Raw genomic sequence first — 24,327 nt, forward strand, 5'->3', positions numbered from 1 at the left:
TATGTATGAAATCTTTAGGAAACTACACAATTTTTGCTCATGCCAACCTATCATAAATCTCCTTTCATATGAAGACTCACTCGTCACCAGGAAAAACAGTTCCTTTCAATTTTACAAAAAGTACAGAAAGGCCAGGGTGGGAGTGGGGTTCAGATAATGAGTTTACAGGAAAGTGAAAGCACAGGGTACAAGTGAGAGTAGATAAACTCAAAGAGGGCATTCCTTTGGGTGAAAAACATGTTCTTAAAGTATGATTGCATTCTTTCCAGAATAGGAGTTAGTATTTAATACTTGCAACCAAATTTACACTATAACACAGAAATACTTTAATTCAGAACAGGTAAAAATATGCCATTCCCAGATGCTGCAAAATTCATTCTAGGTTAGAGGAACTCTTTGCACCTGGAATGCCCTGCAAGTTTCTTTGCAAGGCTGTTTTCAACTTAGAAAGTATTACATTAAAGTAGAAATGAAAAAGGGAAGTCCCATAATTAGCCAATAGACAGAGGCAGAAGAAAACAATTTCATAAAAGAAAACCAATCTCTCTTTCAATAAAGAGTATTTAATGCCAATTCCAAGGAGATTCCTAAGGAACTTCTCTTTGAGGGAAATTTCAATGACATTGATAAAACACAATCATAGAAAATATCAGCACAGAATTGAAAGGAAAAGAGGTCTTTGTACCCTTAATCTCATAAACTATTTTCAAGCAAAATGTCACCACCACATACATACTATATAAAATGGTGCACTTACAATTAGGAAGAAAAAAATGCCAGACACTCATGGATTAGTCTTGTTGCTTTTCCAGCATCTAAACATTTAACAGCTTTCCAGTGTGGGGAATCAATACAAAAATGAAATATCCTGTTTTTTGGGTATACTCATTGATTGTTATTTGAAGCTAATAAAAAAAACTAGATGATACATGGCCTACTTAAAAGTTCAGACTTTTGATTTTAAAGTTACCCAAGCCTTGTTTCCGAAAACAATGATCATAATTATTTGAAGGTGGCAGCATGAGAAGGAGCCTCTTTTTAAGGACTTAGCTGCTCAACAAGAAAGATCAAGTTGTGTTTGATGGTTACCTAATCAATCAAATGAACACTTTCACCCAGAGAGAAATACAGAAAGAGATACAATTGAGGTGTTCCAGCAAATGACTAGAGATGCCTAATCAAAGGTAATCTTTAATCTAGAATCCTGACCCCCATTCCCACTAGCATAGACAGGACATTCACAACTAGAAAAATGCAACAGCATTCAGCAACATATGACGACTACAGTACATTTTCTCCATTTTTTAAATGTTTGCTCCTTCTCCTTTATTAAGTAGTATATGTGCACAAGAAAAATGCTTAAAAATAACCAAAAATATATTTTAATCAATATCAAATGAGGAAACAGGGAAATGTGGTTCTATGAAAATACCCCATTCCCCATTGGTGGCATTTCATTCTATTTATCTTTTTATGCTAGTGAGTTATTTTGTTCCCACTGATTAAGAAAAATAGAAAATAGCAAAATATTCTTGCATAGCTTGTTTATTTAGATATTTTCAATGTTATTCTTTTTTCTGTAAAAACATTACATCTATTTGGTAATAGCAATTTGCCTCTAAGGAGGGATGAATCACTCTAAAGAAACTGATCCTAAATTTCCCTTCACATAGAGCGTCTTGTTGTTCAGATAGGTTTTGGTTTACAATTTTCATTTTTGAAAGTGATGCATATTTTTCTGCAGAGCACTTAGGCAATATAAATGGAAAGCTCTTACGTTTTGCCTACTCAGCAATTCCACTTCTAAGACTTTATCCTAGGAAATAATCATTAATGTGCACAAAGATTGTTCATCACAACATTGTTTCTAATGGAATACTGGAAATGGCCCAATGTCCAATTATAGACTGGTTAACACGCTGTAAGTACATTCACAGGGTACAATTCCATGCAGTCATTAAATCATGGTGGTGGTGGAAAGGTACTGAATGATCTGGGGGAAATGTATTGTGCACACATTAATAAGTTTATAAAAAGTATGCTTTAATATTCATCTTTAAAAGCATTTATATACACAAAGAAAAAGATTGGAATAATATGCACCAAATATTGTAGACTCCCTTTATCAGTAGTTTCACTTTCTGTGGTTTCAGTTGTCCACAGTCAACTGCAGTCTGAAGATATTAACTGGAAAATTCCAGAAACGAATACTTTATAAGTTTTAAACAGCATGCCATTCTGAGTAGTGTGATGGGATCTTGTTACTGTCCTGCTCCATCCAACCTAGGATGTGAATCATCCCTTCGTCCAGCACATCCACAATGTAGATGCTACTGCCCATCAGTTACTTTGTGGCCACATGCATTATCATAGTTATCACAGTGGTGTCATAGTTATCACTGTGCTTGTGTTCAAGTAACCCTTATTTTATTGCATAATGGCCGCAAAGGGCAAGAATAGTGATGCTGGCAATTTGGATAGGCCAAAGAGAAGATGTAAGGTGCTTCCATTAAACGAAAAGGTGAAACTTCTCAACTTAATAAAAAAAGAAAAAAATCATACACCGAGGCTGCTAAGATCTACAGCAGGAATGAATCATGTGAATCGTGAAAAAGGAAAAGAAATTTGTTAGTTTCACTGTTGTACCTCAAAACTGCAAAAGTTATGACCACAGTATGTAGTAAGTAGAATGACAAGAAGGAGGGGCCACATTCACATAACTTTTATGACATATTGTTATAAGTGTTCTATTTATTAGTTATTGTTAATCTCTTACTGTGCCTAATTTATTTATTTATTATTTATTTATTATTTCATTTATTTATTTTTTGAGACAGAGTCTCGCTCTGTTACCCAGGCTGGAGTATAATGGCTCGATCTCGGCTCACTGCAAGCTCTGTCTCCTGGGTCAAGCAATTCTCCTGCCTCAGCCTCCTGAGTAGCTGAGATTACAGGCACGCACCACCACGCCCGGCTGATTTTTGTATTTTTAGTAGAGACGGGGTTTCACCATGTTGGTCAGGCTGGTTTCGAACTCCAACCTCGTGATCCACCCACCTTGGCCTCCCAAAGTGCTGGGATTACAGGCGCGAGCCACCGCATCCAGCTTACTGTGCCTAATTTATAAATTAAATTTTATCATAAGCATATATGTACATGAAAAAATATTGTGTATACAGGGTTCAGTATTCTCCATGGTTTCAGGCATTCACTGGAGGTTTTAGAACATATGCCCTAAGGATAAGGGAGGACTACTCCATTGGTGGTGTTTATTTCTGCATGGCAAGATTATAGGCAATTTTTCCCACTGTTTATCTGTATTTCCAAAGCTTTCTGTCATGTACATGCAAAAACTGTTTTTTTTTGTATTTTTTTTTTTTTTTTTTAGCAGATAATGATGCTAGAGGGAAGAATTCTGTTCTATAAATTGCCTGAAGCAAGTTCATGGGCAAATACATTGGTGGAGCCAGATACCGACAGCATAGACAAACGTAGAATTTATCACATGAGGTGCTGTCAGCCCGGAGATCTATCAGATGTAACTTTCACATACTCTTGTGAAAGTTAGTGTGTTCTATTTACAGTGTGCCCACTATGGTACAGTTACCTTATTAGCCATATTTTAATCTAATAACTGCCTAACATCTAAACCAGTGGCAGGAACTGATGTTTGGCTCACCATTAACAAGAACCATATATACTCTCCTCTAGGAGAAATTATTTAGGCTGCCTGCCCCATGAGCACCTCCTCTTTCATTCCCACCTCACCCCACAAAAAAGGGGGAAGCTTGGTTATTGCTGCCTATAATTTTTAAACTTAATATTTTGACATAATTATAGGTTTCCAGAAATTTATAAAAATATACACAGAGTCCTGTAAATGTTTCACTCAGCTTCTCCCAATGGTGGTATTTTATATAACTGTAGTATAATATCAAAAAACAAGAAATTGACATTGCTAGAGTACTATTGGGTACACTACAGACCTTGTTCATTTTCACCATTTTTTATATACAATCAAGTGTGCATGTCTATCCAATTTCATCCCATAACTAGATTCATGTAACCACACCAAAATACAGAACTGTTCCATTACCACAGAGGAACTCCCTGGTGCTACCCCTTTGTATTTGTACTCTCCCTGTCCTTCCTCATACATGTCCCCCGGTGATCACTAATCTGTTCTGTACTGTTCTGTCTGCCTGCTATGACTTCATGCTTTTATCACTACAGAAATGGATAAAATGATAAGATGAATAGAGTGGCTACCAGTAGTGATTGAAATGGTGTAAATAAGAACAAATCATCCACTTTCCAATATTGCCTGTAATTTATTCAGAAATTTTACTTTGAGTAAGCAACTCAAAATAATTCTAAGTCAGTTTGATTTTATATGAACACACTGACTCTGCAGTGGCCTTCTGACTTTTGTAAGTGGCATTTAGCTACATTATTACCTCTTACGAATTAGAATCCAAAGAGCAAACAAAAGGAAAGGAAATAATGAGGTATCACATAATTCCATTACTCACTGCAGAAACAAGGAATGCTAAGTAAATGTTTCTCACTTAGGCAAAGCTGAACTGCCAGTATTAATTTTTCTTCCACCTCTTTGCCATCTTATGTTTTGTAGAAATGTTTTTCTGAAAGGAGAAGAAATTTCCCCAAACATCTCAGGCATGCAAAATCAAATTGTCATGAAAGTCTTTCATTAAAAGTTGTAATCCTGAACTTCACACAAATGGAATCAGACTCATTTTTGTACTCATTTTTGTCTGGTTCCTTTCACTTAGCATGCTGTTTTTGAGATTCATCCATGTTGAATCTCAAAACATGGATCAGTCATTCATTCTTTTTCATTGCTAAGTAATATTTCATTGTGTGGATACACCACATGTTTATCTATTCTCTTGCTGAAGGACATTTGAATTGTTTTCCCACTTCAGACTGTTATGAAAAAAGCTGCTGTGATCATTTTTGTGTAAGCTTAACAAAACTCATTTCTCAGGGATATGTAACTAAAAATAGGATTGCTGGATCTGAAGATAGATGTCTGTTTAACTTTACTGGAAACTGTTAGACAGTGTTCCAAAGTGATTGTGTGAAGTTTGCAAAACTAATATATTGTGATAAAAGTAAGGCAAGTGGTTACTGCTGGGCTGGAGGGCAGTTATTGGCTGGAAGGGAGTATGAGGCAACCTTCTGAGATTTCAGAAAGTTCCGTTTCATTCTGGGTAACAGTCATATGGGTATATATATAAGTGAAAAATCATCCCTCTGTACTTAAGAGTTGTACATGTAATTATATGTAATTTATGCCTCAATTATATACATATATATATATATATATATATATTTTTTTTTTTTTTTTTTTTGAGACAGAGTCTCACTCTGTCACCCAGGCTGGAGTGCAGTAGCACAATCTCCCTCACTACAACCTCCACTTCCCGGGTTCAAGCAATTCTTGTGCCTCAGCCTCCCAAGTAGCTGGAACTATAGGTGCACATGACCACGCCTGACTAATTTTTGTATTTTTAGTAGAGACAGGGTTTCACCATGTTGGCCAAGCTGGTCTCGAACTCCTGACCTCAAGTGATCCGCACACCTTGGCCTCCCAAAATGCTGGGATTACAGGCCTGAGCCACTGCACCCAGCCAATAAAAATTAAAACAAAACAAAACAAAATAAAACCTGAAATCTTGTGGTCACCTGAAGATACCAATCTGACCTCCATAACATTTTACTTGCCTTTTATCATTCTGCCCCACTCCATTCTCTCTACAAATCTTTATCTAAAAATCACTTACACCTTCCATAAGAAAACAGAATCTGATCATTGTTTGTCAATCTTTCAAGCATTAAGATGGTTAAAATATCTCTTCTATAGCAATTTTCTCTAGGATAAATACCTCCAGTTCCTCACCTGACATATTCTTCAGAACTTCTCATCTATTTTTGTTACCTGGCCACAGGTGATTTCAAAATATGAGAATTAGAAATGAAAACAATCCTCTAAATCCCCCAAACTGAGCAGTAGAGAGCTCGGGGAAACGTGCCATCTGAGGAGCTGCGCCGCTCCACGTCTCTGAATACCAGCTAGAACGCCCTGGTGTTGAGCAGCTGGAACTCTTTGTCTGTTCTTTGATTGCGTGGTCAACAACATCCCCACCCTTGCCCCCGCAATTCTATTCAAACAGACTTCAGCCAAAGTCAGGTCTTTTCTCCCTTTTATGTAAGCCATGAACATTAAAACAACAACAACAACAACAACAACAACAACAACAACAACAACAACAAAAAACCTATAGGCAGGATTTCACATCTGACTCCATTACATTTCAAATCTTAAAATTAAATCTGAGCCATTAAATTTTAATAATTTCAGCCTCAGCCCATCATTCCAGCCTATTAGTCATTTTTCTGATTCAAGCTACCACACACAGTTGTGCTTCCTCCAAATCTTCTTCCACATATGATCATTATCATCATCAAAATGACTGCTAACACTTACCAAAGGCTAACTGCCAGGCACTGGTGTTAATCAGTTATATATATTATCCTATTTAATTCTCAGAGCAGTCCTATGAGGTAGGACTGTTATCCCTGCTTTATAGGTGGGGTAAATGAAGCATAGAATGGTTAAGAAATATGCCAATATCACAAATCGAGAACAAACCTGAGCACATGATTTTAAACTGTGCTATGTAGTTTCCAAGATCTGATTTTTAGAAATACTGCCCATGGCAATACCAACCACAGAATCTAGGAATAGGATTCTAGAGATCACCCTCAATTTGCAACAGTCTGCAATGATATGTCTGCAACCACTTATTAATTAGGTATTATATCCATATTGCTCCATGGTACCTGAAAGGACAGCATTTAAAATATTACCAAATGTTTTGTTTAAATAAATATGTAAACACATTTATGGTGTTCTCCTATTTCAGAAACACGAAGGAAAAGGGTCATTTACACTAATAAGATAAACATTTAAATACTATTGTATAGACTACCAATATTTTCACATCCACTATCTCATCAGTGTTTATTTGACACAACTGTCTTAATAAATCCATGTTAGATCCCCAACTACCTCCTTTTTTCTTGTGGTCAAAAGCCACATAATCATTTCTACAATTTGGTTGGGATTGACTTATTTGACACATTCTTTTAAAAAGTAGAAAGTACTAAAGGGAAATATAAAATAGGAATGAATAATTGTACGTCAGCAATGTATTACTACAATATTTTCTGCTCAAAACAGTACTACTGCAAGATACAGACAAAAAACTGAACAACAGTACAGGACTGCCAAGATCAACCTCCCAAAATCTTTTTCTTTTATAGGTGAGAAATATGGACCCAGCAAAGTTAAATGATTTTCTTAAGAGCCACCCAACAAATGAGTGGCAGAACTGACCATGTCCTTGTCACCATTCCATAGTTAGCGTGATACTTGCTTTTACTTTCCCTGTCATTCTTCACTGTTTTGTTTGGACAACAGAGTCACACATTAAATCCTGTAATGTGTGAGACTTTAGCTTCCTCCGGTCTTTAGCCACCCTGAAAACCTGCTTACAAGTTTATACCTGACTTGTATATACTTATTTAGCTATTTGTCATTCTGATCTTTTCATACACTTTAATCATTTATGTTTCCTTACACTTTTATCCATTGGGAGTAACTACAATTTCCACTTTTAGTCTTCCATCCTTCATGAACCATTTTCCAGTTTAAAAAAAACTCTCTGTATCTTCTATGCCAAATAGTCTCAGCACAAAGTTATATTAATTGAAATTCTGTTTGTGGGTTCATATTTATCTTTCCTCTGCGTTAAAATAAACAAATAAAAGGCTGGGTGTGGTGGCTCACACCTATAATCCCAGCACTTTGGGAGGCCAAGGTAAGAGGATCACTTGAGCCCAGGAATTCAAGACCAACCTAGGCGACACAGTGAGATCTCACCTCTAGAAAAAATTGGCCAGGTGTGGTGGTTCACACCTGTAGTCCTAGCTACTTGGGAGGCTGAGGTGGGAGGATCACTTGAGCGTGGGAAGTTGAGACTGCAGTGAGCTGTGATCATGCCACTGCACTCCAGCCTGGGCAACAGAGCTATACCCCGTCTCAAAACAACAACAACAAAGAGCATGGCTTTCACTTTTTGTTACTTTTGTTTGTTTCAGATTCAAGGTACACCTGTGCCTAATATTCCTTTTTTTTTTTTTTTTTAAACTAGAGCTACAGGATAATATGATCTCCTTCTCTTAAGCTTCTTCCTTTTTGGTAAGAATTAAATCCATGGTATTATTCTCATGCTTTGTCTATTTTAGTAGTAACTGAAGTATCAACAAGGCAGGAATTTTTCAGATGGTTTGCTTTAGCAAGTGAGATTTATACAGGCATTCACATCATGTCCTCTCCTATCTTCAAATTCACAGCCTTTACAGAAAGTACAGCTGGACATGCCACCTGTTCCCCTCTTCCGCATTTTTTTTCCTCATGTCATTGTTACAACTCAGCAGAAGTAGGTGGGCGCTGATGGGTGACATGGGTCCTGACAGGCTCTTCACCCTTAGTTACGCTCCCTTGAAAGATTGTCTGTGGGTGATGGTGGTTTTACATAGGGCTCAATGTCCTGTAAAGAGATTACCCGAGAGCAAATGAAATGAAGTGGTTATAGTTTCAAGTAAGTTTTCCCACCCAGGAGACAAAAGTTTCTGCACTAGGATTCCTACTTGTTGCTTAAGAAAGAAAAACCAAATTCTAACTCTTTTACACCAATGCTCAGAAAACCTCACAAATGTCTCCCTCCAGGAAAGAATGTGTTCCACTGTAGTGTGGGAGGTCACCTCACCAGCCTGCTGCAGTGGCACTCCACTCTTCCACACCTGAGTGCTTTCCCACTGTGATCTCTCAAGTACCTCCACTCAAAAGGGGCACGGTGTGAATGTACTGTGCCACCCACTTCACTCTGGCCTGGACTGAAGCCCTTTCTGAAACTGCCTCCAGGCCTCTCCAGGGCCCATAAAATAAAATGCAAGCTTGGATTTTAATCCAGTCCCTCTACCACCCCACATCCCCGGCTAACTCACCCAAGTCATCTTCTTCCCTTCACTGCATCCCTCCTCATCCCTCTGCTCTAAGGGATACAGACAATTCTCCAAATAAGTCATGCCGGTTGCACCTCTGCACCTTTCAATATGCTCTCCTTGCCCCAAGCACCTTTCCTGTGCGTTTCAGACACCACCCCCAAGGGGAAGGCTCCCCTCGCTCCTCCTTGCTGCCTGCGGTGCCCCTCCCATCTTGGGCTAAAGTGCATCACAATCTTTATACTTTACAGCAACTGTCTGTTCTCTTATTTCCCTGTCCTACGTACATGGTGTGATTTAGGAGTAAAAGCTAGGCTGCTTCATCACTTTGCACCCACAACAAAAAACAATGTCTGAAATATAGCTGGTTGCTCAGTGTTTGCTGAATAAAATCCTAAATTAATATACTAAAATCTCAAATCTCTTGATATTAGCTTCCTTCAACTTGCAAACATTTACATCCAATTTAGCTCCCAGAAGCCAACATTGATGAGTGTTGTACGTTCTAACAGGGAATCAGAAACTTGTTATTTCTCAACATGTGTACTGCATTTATCTTTGCTTCCAGAGTTCCAGCAGAGTGTTTGAAATTGTATTGGTCCTCTAATCTCAATGTCTATTTGAAACAGCAGTGGAATGAAATTGTGGGGCAGGATGAAAAAAACAATAAAGTAAAAACTGAAACAAGGTTGAAGGAAAGTAGAAAAAACAAGGAAAACCACACCTCTTCTGACTCCTTAAGGACCCGTTATTGGAATGATGCTGCTGAAAGAAAAGGTCATCTTAGGGAGAATGACTCTTGAATTTTCAACAGTCATAAGTGGTTCATAACAGTCAAACTTTAATTCAATAATCTTGGAAGAAATGTCTGTAATTATGAGTAAAACTGTCAATCAGATGGGCCTCGGAAAACTTATGTTGCAAAACTTTAGACAGGATAGAACAGTTTTCCATGATAACCTTTTTGATCTGATATCCTTTTGTTCATCTCCCGAAACAACCAAGATGTAGTTTCAATGCAGGGTCAGTTCTCATATCTATGAATCTAAATTTTTTTCAAAGGTGGCAGCAAGTAGATATATAAATCCCAAATCATCTCACAAATGAGAACACTATATCGTAGTAGGATCTTACAGATCGAGTCACTCACTGACCACAGATGTTCCCAATGACTACCTTAGTACAAAGGGGTTGAGATGAAAGGGGCACAAGCTTGCTCTCAAAGGCTTTCTTTCTCTGCACTCCCCACAGCTTATTTCAAACAGACTCACTGAGCACTGATTCATCTCACTTCGCCTTATTTTTGTATTTTTGTTTTTTCCACTAGACTGAAAACTTCTTGGTGACAGAGAATAGGTTATATTTATCTCTGAATCTAAAGCACCTAAAAGTTAGTACTTCAGCATAATAAGGACTTGATAGATCCTTGCTGAAATAATTTGAAAAAAATTAACCTATTTACTCCCTGTTATCCTTTAATATTATGAAGTACCAAGAATCCCTTTTCTTGGTCAGGCAACAAATTGATATCATTTCTACCAGGTACACTTGAAGCTCCTATAATCCAACATGTTTGGCCTTCACAGATGTTCTTGGAAGCAAGAACCAACCAAACAAACAAAAACGGAAAACAAATTTAAAAAGCAGTCCATTTCTTCTTCATAACCTGTTTGTGGATTGTGATGTGTTCTTACTGTCCCATTATGTGATTAATCAGTTTACTTGTTTATGATATGACACAAAGAAAACAATAGACATACAGGATTCTGTGCTTAAATTTTTGTTATTGTTGATTCCAGGCAGTATAAGGTCTTTTTGCCCCACCTCCAGAAAGCCAATCTGAGGTCCCCTTCCAACTAAAGGGAAAAATTTTACTGAAGAAATAAAAGGGATTGATATACAAGAATCTCAAAAAGATGTGCCGCCTGGGAGTTCAATGATTCAATTAGGAAGTTCTACATGACCTTAGTCATTTGGGGCAGGGGGAAGGACAAGCACTACACATTCAACTACACCCAGAAAAATGCATCTTACGCTACAAAGCCAAACACCAGATGTTACTTGCAACTTTTGGACTGGATTACCCCAGAAGGTCTGTGTCAGAGGGCCCTTCTGTGGCTGGTGCCCTGAAGCCAAACACAGCAGTTTCCCTGATGGTAATGGCTGGCTGGGGAGGGATGTTACCTGGGTAAATTATGATAACTGGGCAATAAGGATTACCAAACCCAACATAAATTTGGAGGGTTTGTGCAAGTGCCAACTATGTGAATTACAGATGTATGCATTCACCAAAGGTCTTCCATCATCAGAGACAGAAGTTTGTCATGCATATAGTCCTCACTGAAATGACATCTATTGTCACAACTTTTGCTCACTGCAATATATAGTTCATCCCCTAACAGTCTATCATTTGTTCTAAAGTAACCTCAAAGGCCTAGTCCTCTTGGCAGATCTACCTCTTGGTGTCCAAATCTGCAGAGCATCCAGTGCAAAGCTATGTAAGACCACCATTTCTCAGTGACTTGTGCTTACAGGCATGAAGTCACAGCCATTAGTATCAGTGCTGATAATTATTTTCTTCTTTGAAGCACCAATGTGGTTCATTTGCCAGTCTTTTCACAACGACTCTCTTTAAGCTCTTGCCTGGTATCCATGATCTTTTCCGTAACAGCCAGCCCAGGGAAAGGAGGTGGACTAGGTTTATAGTCTGTCACTAGAAACCAACAGCATACCAAATCTTCTTTCTAATATGCAGCCTAATTTTGTGATGGGTATTTTCAGATGGGTATTTCAGATGTTTGTGCCTGTGGCATCAAAATTCACATCTATATACTTAACTGAAAAGCACTGTTTTGGAAGTATGGACAGACTGACACTTGAAATGTTTGATAAATATAGATTTTACTCATTGGACCTCCAGACATCTCACATCCTTCCTATTTTTACTTATTCCTCAAACATAAATGGAAAACAGCCTAACCAAAAGACAGGGTGTCCAGTAACCATTTCAAAGGAACTATGATGATAGCTGAATAACTTGTGCTAGTTATAAGGCCCTGGGCAATAAACAAGGTTTACGAAATTTTTAGTTATAACTACTTGCTGACTCTGCAAAACAGTATCAGCAAAAAGGCTTTTTCTCCGAATAGTCTCAACATAGAGTGATTCCCTAATGACTTTCCTTAGAACTTCTGTTTTCAATCTACTGAGATGAAAGTATTTCCTCCAATGTTAGAAACATGTCCTGTTCTAAAAAGTATACCCTCTGCAAATTACCAGATGGCAGATAATAATGCTAATTTAGGATGGGCTTGATGGCATCAGTAAAAATGATCTTGATATAGTGGTTGCATTTATATAACTTTTGTGACTGTAAGAAAGACCAGCTGTCCCTAGTTCTTTTGAGAAAGAAGGGAAGAACAAGAGAAGATTCTGCCCCAAATTTAGGGCAATCACTAAATGACTTAACGGAGTAAATATCCAAAAGTGCTTAGATCTGTATTTCTACTAGGACAAACTGTTCAGAGAGGCTGAAGTTGCTATGAACCCAAAGAAGTAATTTTTCCTTTGATCAGAAGTAAAAATCCCTGGCATTTCTTTTTTCGGCTTTCCAAAGCTTTAGATAAAACTAAGAATTTTAGTTCTAATCAAATATCTGTATGTCCTATTAGATCTATAATTAATTTTAATAACAAGTCATAACATTGTCTTTTTGCGGAGCATAAGACTGGACTCTTATTCCCTCATTGTGACATTTTATATATGGTTTTCCATTTGAACAAGACTAATGAAGAATAGTGGTGAAGTTTAGGAGTGACACTTTCAGCTCTTTATAATAGCGAATAATATTTGAACTCTTACTGTGTGTCCCACACTGTTCTTAACACTTAACATAGATTAAACCACTTTAATCCTCACAACAAATTACCCACTGTGTGATCTTGGGCAAGTTACTTAGCCTTTCTAAGCCTTGATCTCATATCCAGAGAAAGGAACCAAGGCTTTGATTGTTAAGTAATTTTCTCAAGCTCCCTCAGTTGGTGAAAGGCAGAGCTGGGACCTGATCCACCTCTTCCCCACCACCCATGACTGCCTTCTAGTATCCCCAAGGATCACTAACTAGAGACAGGCAGAACTAGATGCTCCCAAAGGTACCTTATAGTGCTCAGACCTGCGTTCACTTGCTCTATGAGATTCTTCTAAAATTGAAATACACAAATGACAATGAATAAGAAACACATGAATTCTTTTCCACATTCCCACCCTAATCTTTGGGACTTAAGTTTTCAACCTAGGTGGTCTATAAACTTCTTTGAAAGGCAATCCAAAGCTTGTAACAATTTTTGCAATGGCTTCTAAAAGAAGGTTCTCATGACTTAAGGATCTTGAAAACATTGCTGTCTTTATAGCAAATGTATGACTGAAGAGAAAGATAAATCTCAAATTAAATGAACACCTTACATCAAATCCCTTTTGTGATTAAAAAAAATTAGATACAAGTTGATTGAAGATGGGAAGTCATATTTTGAAGACAGTTTCAGAAAGACAAGCAAATATAGATACACTCAGTTCTTAAAAAATGATTAGAAGGAACCTTACAAGACAATGTGGCATCACTGAAATTCTGCACCATGGCTTCAGCCCACAAGTCATGCCTTTGTAAGAGGAGTGAGAGAGGCCCAGCACATCACTTTTGGAAGGCTTACATTTATGGAAAACACATGGGATTTAAAGCCAGCTGGATCTGGATTTGAATCCCAGCTCTGCAGTTTTCTAAGAATGTGGGCTTGTAAGTTATTTAATCTCACAAAGCCTCAGTTTCTGCATCTGCTAAAATGGAATAACTGCCTCCTTGCAGGGTTATTGTGAGGGTAAAGCTAATGCCAAGCTAATAACATGCTTGGCACATGGTAGGTTCTCAATAAATTGTGGCTAATAACAACAAGAACAATGGAATTCATAAAAACAATCTAAATAAATACTGCCAACAGCAGAAAGAGTGTAAGTGTGGTGGTTAAAAGGACGGGTCTGGAGTCAGACCACCTCAGTTTTTATCCTGGCTTTCCTTTCCTTGTGGAATTCACATCATATTTAATGAAGCTGTTCTCAGTCGACCACTTTTCTCTCATAATATAACATCTACATGGCTTTACTTTGATATTATAGGCTCTTCCTGTGAGCAATTACCTTCTTTTTGTACCAGTTACCATATCCGCAAAATGGGGCTAACAATAGCATCTACCCAATATGCTTGTGGTTTGAATCATGTCTGATACTGACACATTACAGGAACTCAATAAATGCTAGCTGTTGCTGCTGCTATTTTAGTCACTGTGTGAAGAACATGATAGAACCAGGACCAGCCACCTGGAATAAAACTACCCACCTATAATGTTGATTCACAAATTGAACACACAAGAGTAAGAAAACGCCTGAGAATAGCAATACAGTATTTTAGACTAACACCTGGAATAATAAAACATTAGAAGTTATCTCAATGGCAAAATCAAAATCAGACTGCAGACTACGATGAGATATGTCCAATCAACTGGCAATCTTTGTGGGGACACAGGAGTTTATGATTGTTACTGATTTCTGAACTCAAAGCCAAACTTTTTTTTAAGGTGGTGAAGAACAATGAGACTAGGGGAATACATTTTGCCTCCCTTCTTTCCCTCAAAATATGTTCTTCACCACCCTCATCCCTGGTCCCCAGTGCCTTGCCATTTTTCTAAATCTTTTTGCAAAGGTCAGAAAAGCAGAACTAATCCCATTGTGTTCCCAGCATACTACTTAAAAAATTCAGCCACCTAGCAAATGTAATAAAGAAGGATTGCTGTACCCAAAAACAATCCAAAAAATGGCTACCCCACCAGAGCATTCCAATTAGTAAAAAGGACATATAATCCTGCTGCTTTGGGTGTGGCTCTACAGAGAGGGATGAAGGGGCTGGGATTCTAAGTGCTGTCTCCAGCATCTCATGGATTAGACATCTGAACCAGGGTGAAGAACAGGACGCCCTAAGAGCTGTCTGAACTCCAAGACCTCTAAAGTACCCACCTCCTCACCCAGGGCCAGATAAGGAACCAGCAGTTCAGTAGACGTCTCCAGGAAAAGCAGCAAGGATGAACTTGAAAGAACCCATTTCATGATATGGGGTGAGAAACAAGAGGCATGTTTTTCCACAATCTTCAGTGGCTGCAGCTCAAGCCATAAGAACAGTAACTTCAGCAGCCACTTCATTATATTTCTACTGTAAATGATACAGGCCTGAGCCAAGTCAGCACCAAAACTCCCTTCAGAATTCACTCGGTGTTAGGTCATCTGTACTCTATTGACAACTGCTGAACTCAAAACCCCTAACGAGGCATCTCAGCAACAATATGTGTCCTGCCACTAATGAGGCTCTTTTTCCATGAATAATGAACAAGAACATCATCTCTGTTGCCAGGTACACAACATAAACAAAGCTCAACACAAGGGCCTTGGTATGGTGAGTTTGTCCATTTGCAACAAAAGAATTTTTCAAAGTGTGAGCCAAGTTTCAGTGGAGGGTGGGACGAGCTGTTGTAACAAATGATGCGAACATATATTATCAGAATCTAATAAATCAGCTTTTGGATGTTGTGGAACAGAGGCTGTGCAATGGGATAGTTAGAGACAATGGGGAGTTCCATTTCTTTATTTTACAATCAGTCTTATAACACAAGGCTGATGATTTCTGTAATGAACAGAGATCTTCATGAAAGGAGCCTTAAGAGGCTTGCCGTCCCAAAGGCTCTACTAATTAAAGTTTTATTTCTTAAGGCTTGATATATCAGATTGAGTACAGGTCAGCATTAGGGATTGCTATGGCACTGATGGCTACAGAGTGGCATTTGGAAAAGAGTACTGCCACCTGAACCCATGGTCATGGGACTGAATTCCTTTGGTACTAAAAGAATGTCAACGTATGAGGATTTTTGCCTACAAAGCAGCCCAACAGTTTAGACCCCTAAGCTTGGACCACTGTTTAGCTGAACCATGAGTAAGATTTTAGCATATAAATAGAGAATACAAGTGAGCTGACATGAAAGCCAAACAGTGTTTATTTTGTTTACTTTAAGGTGCTCCACAAATACTTTTCTCTGTTTCTAAAATCAGTTCCATACTAGGTGGCAAATATCTTGTTACACAGGGTACTCATGTCTGCACAGGCAAAATGATGCCATCACTGGCTGAAGGCTGTTAGTTTCCATAAATTTGAGCAAGAATTTGAAGAAAATGAAACAAAAACAAAAACAATCTCATAATGCCTGAGTTCCCTCAACTATAGGAGATAACAACTCTCACCCATTTCAGAGATTCTTTACGAAGAAATGTGTCAAAAATAAGACCCAATGGCCAGGTGTGGTGGCTCACACCTGTACTCCCAGTGCTTTGGGAGGCCAAGGTGAGAAGTTCACTTGAGGCCAGGAGTTTGAGACCAGCCTGGGTAACATAATGATAACCAGTCCCTACAAAAATAAACCCTAAAAATTAGCCAAGTATGATGGCACACTCCTATAGTCCTAGTTACTTGGGAGACTGAAGCAGGAGGATGGCTGGAGCCCAGGAGTTCAAGGTTATAGTGAACTATGATCACACCACTATACTACTCCATCTGGGGCAACAGAGAGGAAGACCCTATCTCTAAAAAAAAAAAGACCCAAATGGTATAGTTTGCTCTATATGCTTTGTAATCTGAATAATGCTTTAAATGCACTGAAGATGCTTACTAAAGAAAAAATATTTCATAAACCAAAAAATGATTATATAATAAGTAATCATTCCCTATATCCATTTTACAAGCAAACACTTTAGGAAGATGGTTGCTGAAATGAAGCAGAATAGTATGAAGCTCCACAGATATTTTAGTAACTATGTCATGGCAGGTAATTATGTGGACAATTTTTGTCCAATTAATCAAATCATGAATTCATGGATAATGACAATATGAACATTAGAGTTTTAAAATATCTAGGATGTGCCAGCTTATTTTTCTGATTTCTTAGGAACAGGCAAAATGGAATAAGTTCATGACTGAGTAACCAGAATGGCAAAGGGACTTCAAAGCCTGCTGTTTAAAGAAATCGGGATATTCTGCTGCTAAGGAGAGGAGCTGGGATGAAGGGGATCTGATTTCATTTTCCAATATTTACTGAGTTGTCACATGTGCAAGGGATACTAGCTGTTCTACATTGCTCCAAAGGGTAATGTGCCCAGTAGGCAGTGGTCACAGTGAACTGATGTGGAGTTATAGCAAGAGCTCTAACAGTCAGTGCTGCCCCTACAGGATAGGTACTGCCTGTGAGGTTCTGGGTGATTCCTGACCACAGAGGTAATAGAGCAGAGTAGACATAACTGCCTGATGGGGAGAGCATGAGGGGAGCCTGTAGGGAGGGAAGGAGAGGAACGGGACACACGCCATGTCACATTTCTGGTCCTTGCTAACCGTGAAATTCTAAGGTTCTACCAAACACCATCATAAAACTGTAGGTGAAAATTCTGTAAGAGTAAGGTTACAAAAGTGCTGTGCTATTTAAAATGCCCCTTCCAATCTAATCAGGGAAAATACATCAAAAGAGGAACAGTCAAGTAAATAAAAATACCCAAGGACTTACCATCATACTTAGCTAAGACTGCCTGAACATCAGCATATGCTTGTAGTTCCAGAAGGGCTTCTAAAAGGTTTTCATGGATATTGAACATGCTCAGAAGGGGGAACTCCTTCATTAACTAGGGCAGAAGAAACCAAGGAATAATTAGTATATTATGTATGTCTTATACTTTTAATGTACATATTTTATTGTACATATTTACTGTATATATCACGTTTATATATATACACACACAGTAAAATGATTACTAGAGTTAAGCATTTTAAGGAATAAGCATTTCTTATTTATTTAATTATTTGAGATGGAGTCTTGCTCTGTTGCCCTGGCTGTAGTGCAGCGGTGCGATCTCAGTTCACTGCAAGCTCCACCTCCCAGGTTCAAGCGATTCTCCTACCTCAGCCTCCCAAGCAGCTGGGACTACAGGCACGTATCACCATGCCCGGCTAATTTTTTGTATTTTTAGTAGAGATGGGGTTTCACCATGTTAGCCAGGATGGTCTTGATCTCCTGACCTCGTGATCCACCCACCTCGGCCTCCCAAAGTGCTGGGATTACAGCATCTCTTATTTTTAAAGTATAATACTGAATTGTATTTATATAAAAGTATAATTCAGTTCTTAAAAGTATAATTAATATTGGGCTATAAGAGTTCATATCAATTATTATTTTGTAAATCATTAAATGCTTCTTTCTTTTCCGATAAGGTGGGATAAGATTCAAAGAGAGGTTTTCATAAAAGTTGAAGAAAATGCTCAATAAAGATAAAATGCCATGGAAAAACCAAACAAGGTAAAGGATGAAAAATATCTCACAGGCTTTACCAGTTAGGTCACTGGTAACTTCGCCAGCAGCAGTTTGGACGGAAGCCAGACTGTAGAAGAGTAAACAAGGGGGCCCTACTCTTTCAAGTAGCCTAGTGGCAAAGTTAGGGAGACAAAGTAGAAAAATAGCTAGGAAGTGACATGGGTTAAAAGAAAATTTGTAGGTAGTGATGGGGGTGGTAGTAAAGAGGAAGGTTTACGAGTTCCTGCCTGGTGGCCTCCATAAAACCGGGGCCAAGATCATCTTCTGAGACTAATAGGTGTCAGGGAAGAAGCTTAAAGATGGGGTGAAAGTAAAAAACAGCCACACGGTGGTGAACTGCTCAGGAAAAAAAAAAGAAAAAATTGCTAAGGCTGTCTTGAGGGCCTAACAGACTGGAGACCATAAATTTATAGAGGTTATAATTGCATGGTGGTCAAGTTTTACCTAGCAGTGGCCAGCAGCCCAGGTACAGTAGCAAGATGTCAAATGATTAGGTTGAGCCTGGGTAGACTGAATTAGGTTCAATAAAATTCAAGGAGCAAGGGACTGGACTATGGTGGTGAACGAATGATTAAAGGAATGGTCCAAGGGTTCTAGACTAGATGAGGATGAAGAGAGGCCCAAAGGGAGTTAAAAGATACAATATTGAACTTCACTGGGAAGCAAAGAGAAAGAAGAAAGACAAAGAATTTCAGAGTAAATTTTTTATCTTCAAGAAAGGTAAAATCTGGCCAGGCATAGTGGCTCATGCCTATAACCCCAGCACTTTGAGAGGCCGAGGCAAGTGGATCACCTGAGGTCAGGAGTTTGACACCAGCCTGTCCAACATGGCAAAACCCCCTCTCTACTAAAAATACAAAAATTAGCCAGGTGCGATGGCACGCACCTGTAGTCCCAGCTACTTAGGAGGCTGAGGCAGGAGAATTGCTTGAACCTGAGAGGTGGAGGTTGCAGTGAGCTGAGATCATGCCACTGCATTCCAGTCTGGGCAACAGAGTGAGACTCCATCTCGAAGAATAAGAGGAGGAGGAGGGGGATGGGGGGAGGAGGAGGGGGATGGGGGGAGGAGGAGGGGGATGGGGGGAGGAGGAGGAGGAGGAGGGAGGAGGAGGAGGGAGGAGGAGGAGGGAGGAGGAGGAGGGAGGAGGAGGAGGAGGGAGGAGGAGGGAGGAGGAGGAGGAGGGAGGAGGAGGAGGGAGGAGGAGGGAGGAGAAGAAGAAGAAGAAAAAGAAGAAATCTCATCTTAAAAGAAAGTTAACCAGGTTCAAAAAAAAAGGAAAGGTAAAATCTTATCTTAAAACAAAGATAACCAGGTTCAAAAAAAAGAAAAGTAAAATGTTATCTTAAAAGAAAGGTAACCAGGTTCTTTATAGAGCAGAATCACAGATATATTCTCCTCTAATCCTCTACCTGGATAACTGCTATCTATTATAACATAATAACCTCTAAAAAAGTGGTAACTGTTTTCGATGTCAACATCTTTAAAGTAATTATGCTGAGAGAAATAATACTCAAAAATAGGCTAATTCACTGCTAAGCAAAAAATCAGTGAATATACTGCATTGACCATCCAGTTCTTCCATCATTAGTAACATTTACCATATCGCTTTGTTTTTTAAAGCCAAGAATCATTTACCCTATCTTTAAAAATAAATAATTTTCTGCAGCCCAAAAGAGCATCATATTACTAATGAAAAACCCCTATTAAACTGATTACGCGTTCAGTAAGACTGATGGTCCGAACTTCCCCAGAGAGGCCTGCAGTATTTTCACTGTTGATAAAGGAAGTGAATAAGACTATACCACACATTGCTGATGTTCTGTAACCAATAAAGTACTTCTTGTTCTGGTTCATTTTGATTCTAGTTGACATTACTCTTTGATTTTTTTTCTCTTTCTAATTAAAGCTAGTTAGAATTAAAGCTCTCTGCCATTCAGCATTTGGCAACACAATAAAGACATTCTCTAAACTGCAACATTTAAACATTTATTGTTTTCAGCCAATTCTTCAGGTAATGATCAAACTTCAAGGACACAAATCATATTCTATAATTTAAAAAGTACAATTCCAAATATTACTTGCTGAAGCTTAAAAACTGAGTCTTATTAAAACTCAGTGAGACCGCATATGCAAACATGAGGTCTCACCCGGTTCCAACAGAACTTGAGGTAAGATGCTAGGAGCTTAAACAACAGTGCTTTCATTGGAAGCTCGGACAGGGTAAACTGTGTTCAAAAACACATCACCAATAAAAGGATTTTAAACATGGTAAAAAGCAAATGTTGGAGAGGTAATTAAAGTCATATGACAATTCGTAAATCTAGCTTTCCTAATTTAATATAAACAGGAAGAAAAAGTGAACCCTCTGCTGCCTCCACTGCCCTCTCCAGCCCCTCAAACAAGCTATCTTAGAGAAAAGCCCACAACTCCCTTGGCTCTGTTTACTCCACACTGCTTCGCTACAATCTGGCTTGCCTCTGCACAACCTGAATCTGCTTGTCCCCATCTACAGGTGACTGAGATTGCTCCTGTGGACACCCTCCGCCCTTTTCTTGCTTGACCTCTGCATCATTTGAAAGTCTGATAGCTTTTTCTTTGAAACGCTTGCCTCTCTTGGCTTCTTCAACAGTATTCTCTTCTGGTTTTCTTCATACTTATCTCACAGCTCCTTTTCTAGTTTCCCCTTGTCTCTGACTTAGGAGTAAGTCTTCTTGCAGGTTATGTCCTGCATCCTCTTATCTTAAACACCCTGATCTCTAGAACCGTTGTCATTTCCAGGGTCTCAGCATCAGCATCTCCACGGGGATGACTTCCACAACCTAACATCCTGCCAACTGTCTTCCTGACAGTTTCACCTCAGTGTCCTTAAAGGCAACACACCTAATACTGAGCTGACAATTTCCCTCTTCCCAGGCCAACCCTTCAAACCTGTTCTTCCCTCCTTGGTATTTCCTATCTCAGAGAAAAGAACCATTAAACTCTTGTCACCCTCTTCTCCTTACAGCCACTTTAGAGGCCTGCAACCCCTGAGTTGATATTTAAAACATGTTGATAGCTTTCATTACATTCACTGAAAGCTCTGTTATGCAAACATACACCTTAAGAATCACTACTATCTCTCTTTTCTCTAACCATGCTGCCAGTAACTTATGCCCTCATATATTACCTAAATTGCTCCAATAGCATCTGCATTTGTCCATTTGCCTCCAATCACCTCTTTCCAATCCACCCTTCCAATGCAGTCATAAAGGCTTTTTTTTTTTTTTTTTTGAGATGGAGTCTCACTCTGTCACCCAGTCTGGAGTGCAGTGGTGCCATCTGGGCTCACTGCAAGCTCCGCCTCCTGGGTTCATGCCATTCTCCTGCCTCAGCCTCCCGAGTAGCTGGGACTATAGGCGCCCATCACCACGCCCGGCTAATGTTTTGTATCTTTAGTAGAGACAGGGTTTCACCGTGTTAGCCAGGATGGTCTACATCTCCTGACTGCGTGATCTGCCCGCCTCGGCCTCCCAAAGTGCTGGGATTACAGGCATGAGCCACCGCGCCCAGCCCATGAAGACTCTTATACACAAGTGAGTCCATCACACTCCTGCTTAAAAGGCAACCACTGACATGACGAGATTTATCCCAAGGAAATAATCAGATGTGAATACAAATTTACAAAGCTGTTTATCACATTATTGGTAATAGTAAAAAATTTTTAAATGCATTAACCCATTATGAGATATTTAAGTATAATAAACTATAGTCACCTTGTGGGCTATTATATGTTGTCATTAGAAATTAAGTTCTCAAAAAACTTTCAACAGCATGGCCTGGGAAATGCTGGCATACAATATTACACTAGAGAAAGCAGGATACAAACTATATTTTGCAATAAAATCATGCTTTTCTTATGAGCCTATGCATAGAAACATACTTGGTTAGAAATACACTAAAATTATACCAATATACTAAATTATACTAATATACTAAAATGTTAACAGCAGTTATTTCTAGTTGATATTAAAGGTGATTTTTATTTCTTCCTTCATATTTTCTATATGTTCTAATTTTTGAAAATTTTGTTCTAACATTCATTCTATGAACTGGGGAGGGGGACAGCCATTTTTAGGAATACTGGCTTCTCACTCAATTCCGGATATAATCTAAAATGCTTGGCAAGGCGAACACAGCCCCTTGTGACAAGTCCCTGTCTACCGTGCCAGCCTCACTTCTAGCCACTTCACACACACCACACACCTGGCATAGAACAGCTTTCAGTTCCTTAAACAGGCCACGTTCACTCATGCATCTATCCAAGCTCCTCCCCCTGGAGTGCTCCCCCATCTTGGTCAATCTGGTTACTCCTCAATTTCCAGGAAATCTTTACCTAGCCCCTGACTCCTGACCTCTTACCTTCATCTGCAGGTTAAGTACTCCTGGCCTGAACTACCAGAGTCCTTGTCACAATCATCTACTGGTCCATCTTCTCCATGAGTCTGAGAAGAACATGAGAGCAGGAACTTTGCCTTATTGCTGTATTCTTCGTCAGTGACCAACCTATCATAGGTGCTCAACACACACTTCATGACTGGAATACTTTTTAAAGGCTTTACATTTCTATTGCTTTAGAGTACATGTTATAATATTATATGTCTGCTGCCACAGCTCTACTTCAGGCCATTGAATTACATATCCCTAAACATGTTCTTTATCATTTATAATCTTCCATTATCTACACCTTGGACAAGGTATAGGTAGAACCTGTATGTTTTGACTCAATGCTCAGAATTTTCTTATACTTAGAACTGTCTGAAAATGGAATAGATGGTCTAGAGAAGTCTCTGTCACCATAACTACTTATATACAGAGAAGCCCGTCATGGGACAGGGATACTAAAGAAAGGACCAAGAACCTTTCAAATTCTGCAATTCCAGGGAAACAATTCCCAGCTCTTAAGCATAACTTTTAAGGCCCTCTCTCAGTTCAAGGCCAGATTCCTCCGGCCTCTCCTGTCTTCTGCAGGATTAAATTCTAGTCTTGTCAAACCAGATTATTATGCACCATTCCCAGAATCCTGTCTACTGTTCCTAGCCACCGTGTTTCTGCTCGAACTGTTTTCACCACCTGGAATACCTCTTCCCCTCATTTACAAGGCAGCCTGTCAAAATCACCCCGCCCTCCAAAGCCCAGATCAAATGTCACCTCCTAAAGTCACAGCATCGTAGAAAGTGAGAGCCAGAAGAGTCCATAGAGATCATCCAAACACCCTCCTCACTTTACAGACGAGCTCCCTCCCGCCCCCGCCCCACCAAAAAACAATAAAGGCTGCAAGTTTAAGTGATTCAGCCAAGTTAGTGCTGGGATTATGATCCAAACTCAGTCATCAGCACTGAGTCCAAATTTCAAAACATCAGAACCCTAGTTTCTGGGTTGCCAAGTCCAGAACTAAACCATTTTGCTTACGCTTCTCACACAATACTACTGTATCATCTTTGTATTGTGTTTACATGAATTTAAGAAGATAGATGTATTACAGAGGAAAGAGTCCTAAATTTAAAGTTATTCCTGAATTAAAATCCAACCTCTGCCATTTACTACCTGTGTGAATTTGCACAAATTATTTAACCTCTCTGAGCTTTGTTTTTTTCATCTCCTGGGTCTTAGTTCATATGGCATCTTCTCAGACTCTCTCTACCACCCTACCTAATGTCACCACCCACCCCTCATATCACGACTTTCCGTTGTTTCTATCACATTCTGAAATCATCTTATTTATGTGGCTGAATATTAGATAATTTAAAAAAA

At 39.0% G+C, this 24,327-nt stretch overlaps 1 protein-coding gene across 14 annotated transcripts in view; it reads right to left on the reverse strand.

Annotated features, from left to right (window-relative positions):
• Positions 1-24,327, reverse strand: part of LOC105475562 (suppression of tumorigenicity 7) — a 272,359-nt gene that overhangs the window by 41,044 nt on the left and 206,988 nt on the right. For all 14 annotated transcript variants that reach the window (XM_071094580.1, XM_071094579.1, XM_011731020.3 and 11 more), the window contains one exon: positions 17,736-17,850. In XM_071094580.1, coding sequence (XP_070950681.1) covers positions 17,736-17,850 — 115 coding nt within the window. The remainder of the gene's footprint in view (positions 1-17,735; positions 17,851-24,327) is intronic.

Source organism: Macaca nemestrina, chromosome 4, assembly GCF_043159975.1.
Source record: "Macaca nemestrina isolate mMacNem1 chromosome 4, mMacNem.hap1, whole genome shotgun sequence".
Taxonomy (NCBI): domain Eukaryota; kingdom Metazoa; phylum Chordata; class Mammalia; order Primates; family Cercopithecidae; genus Macaca; species Macaca nemestrina.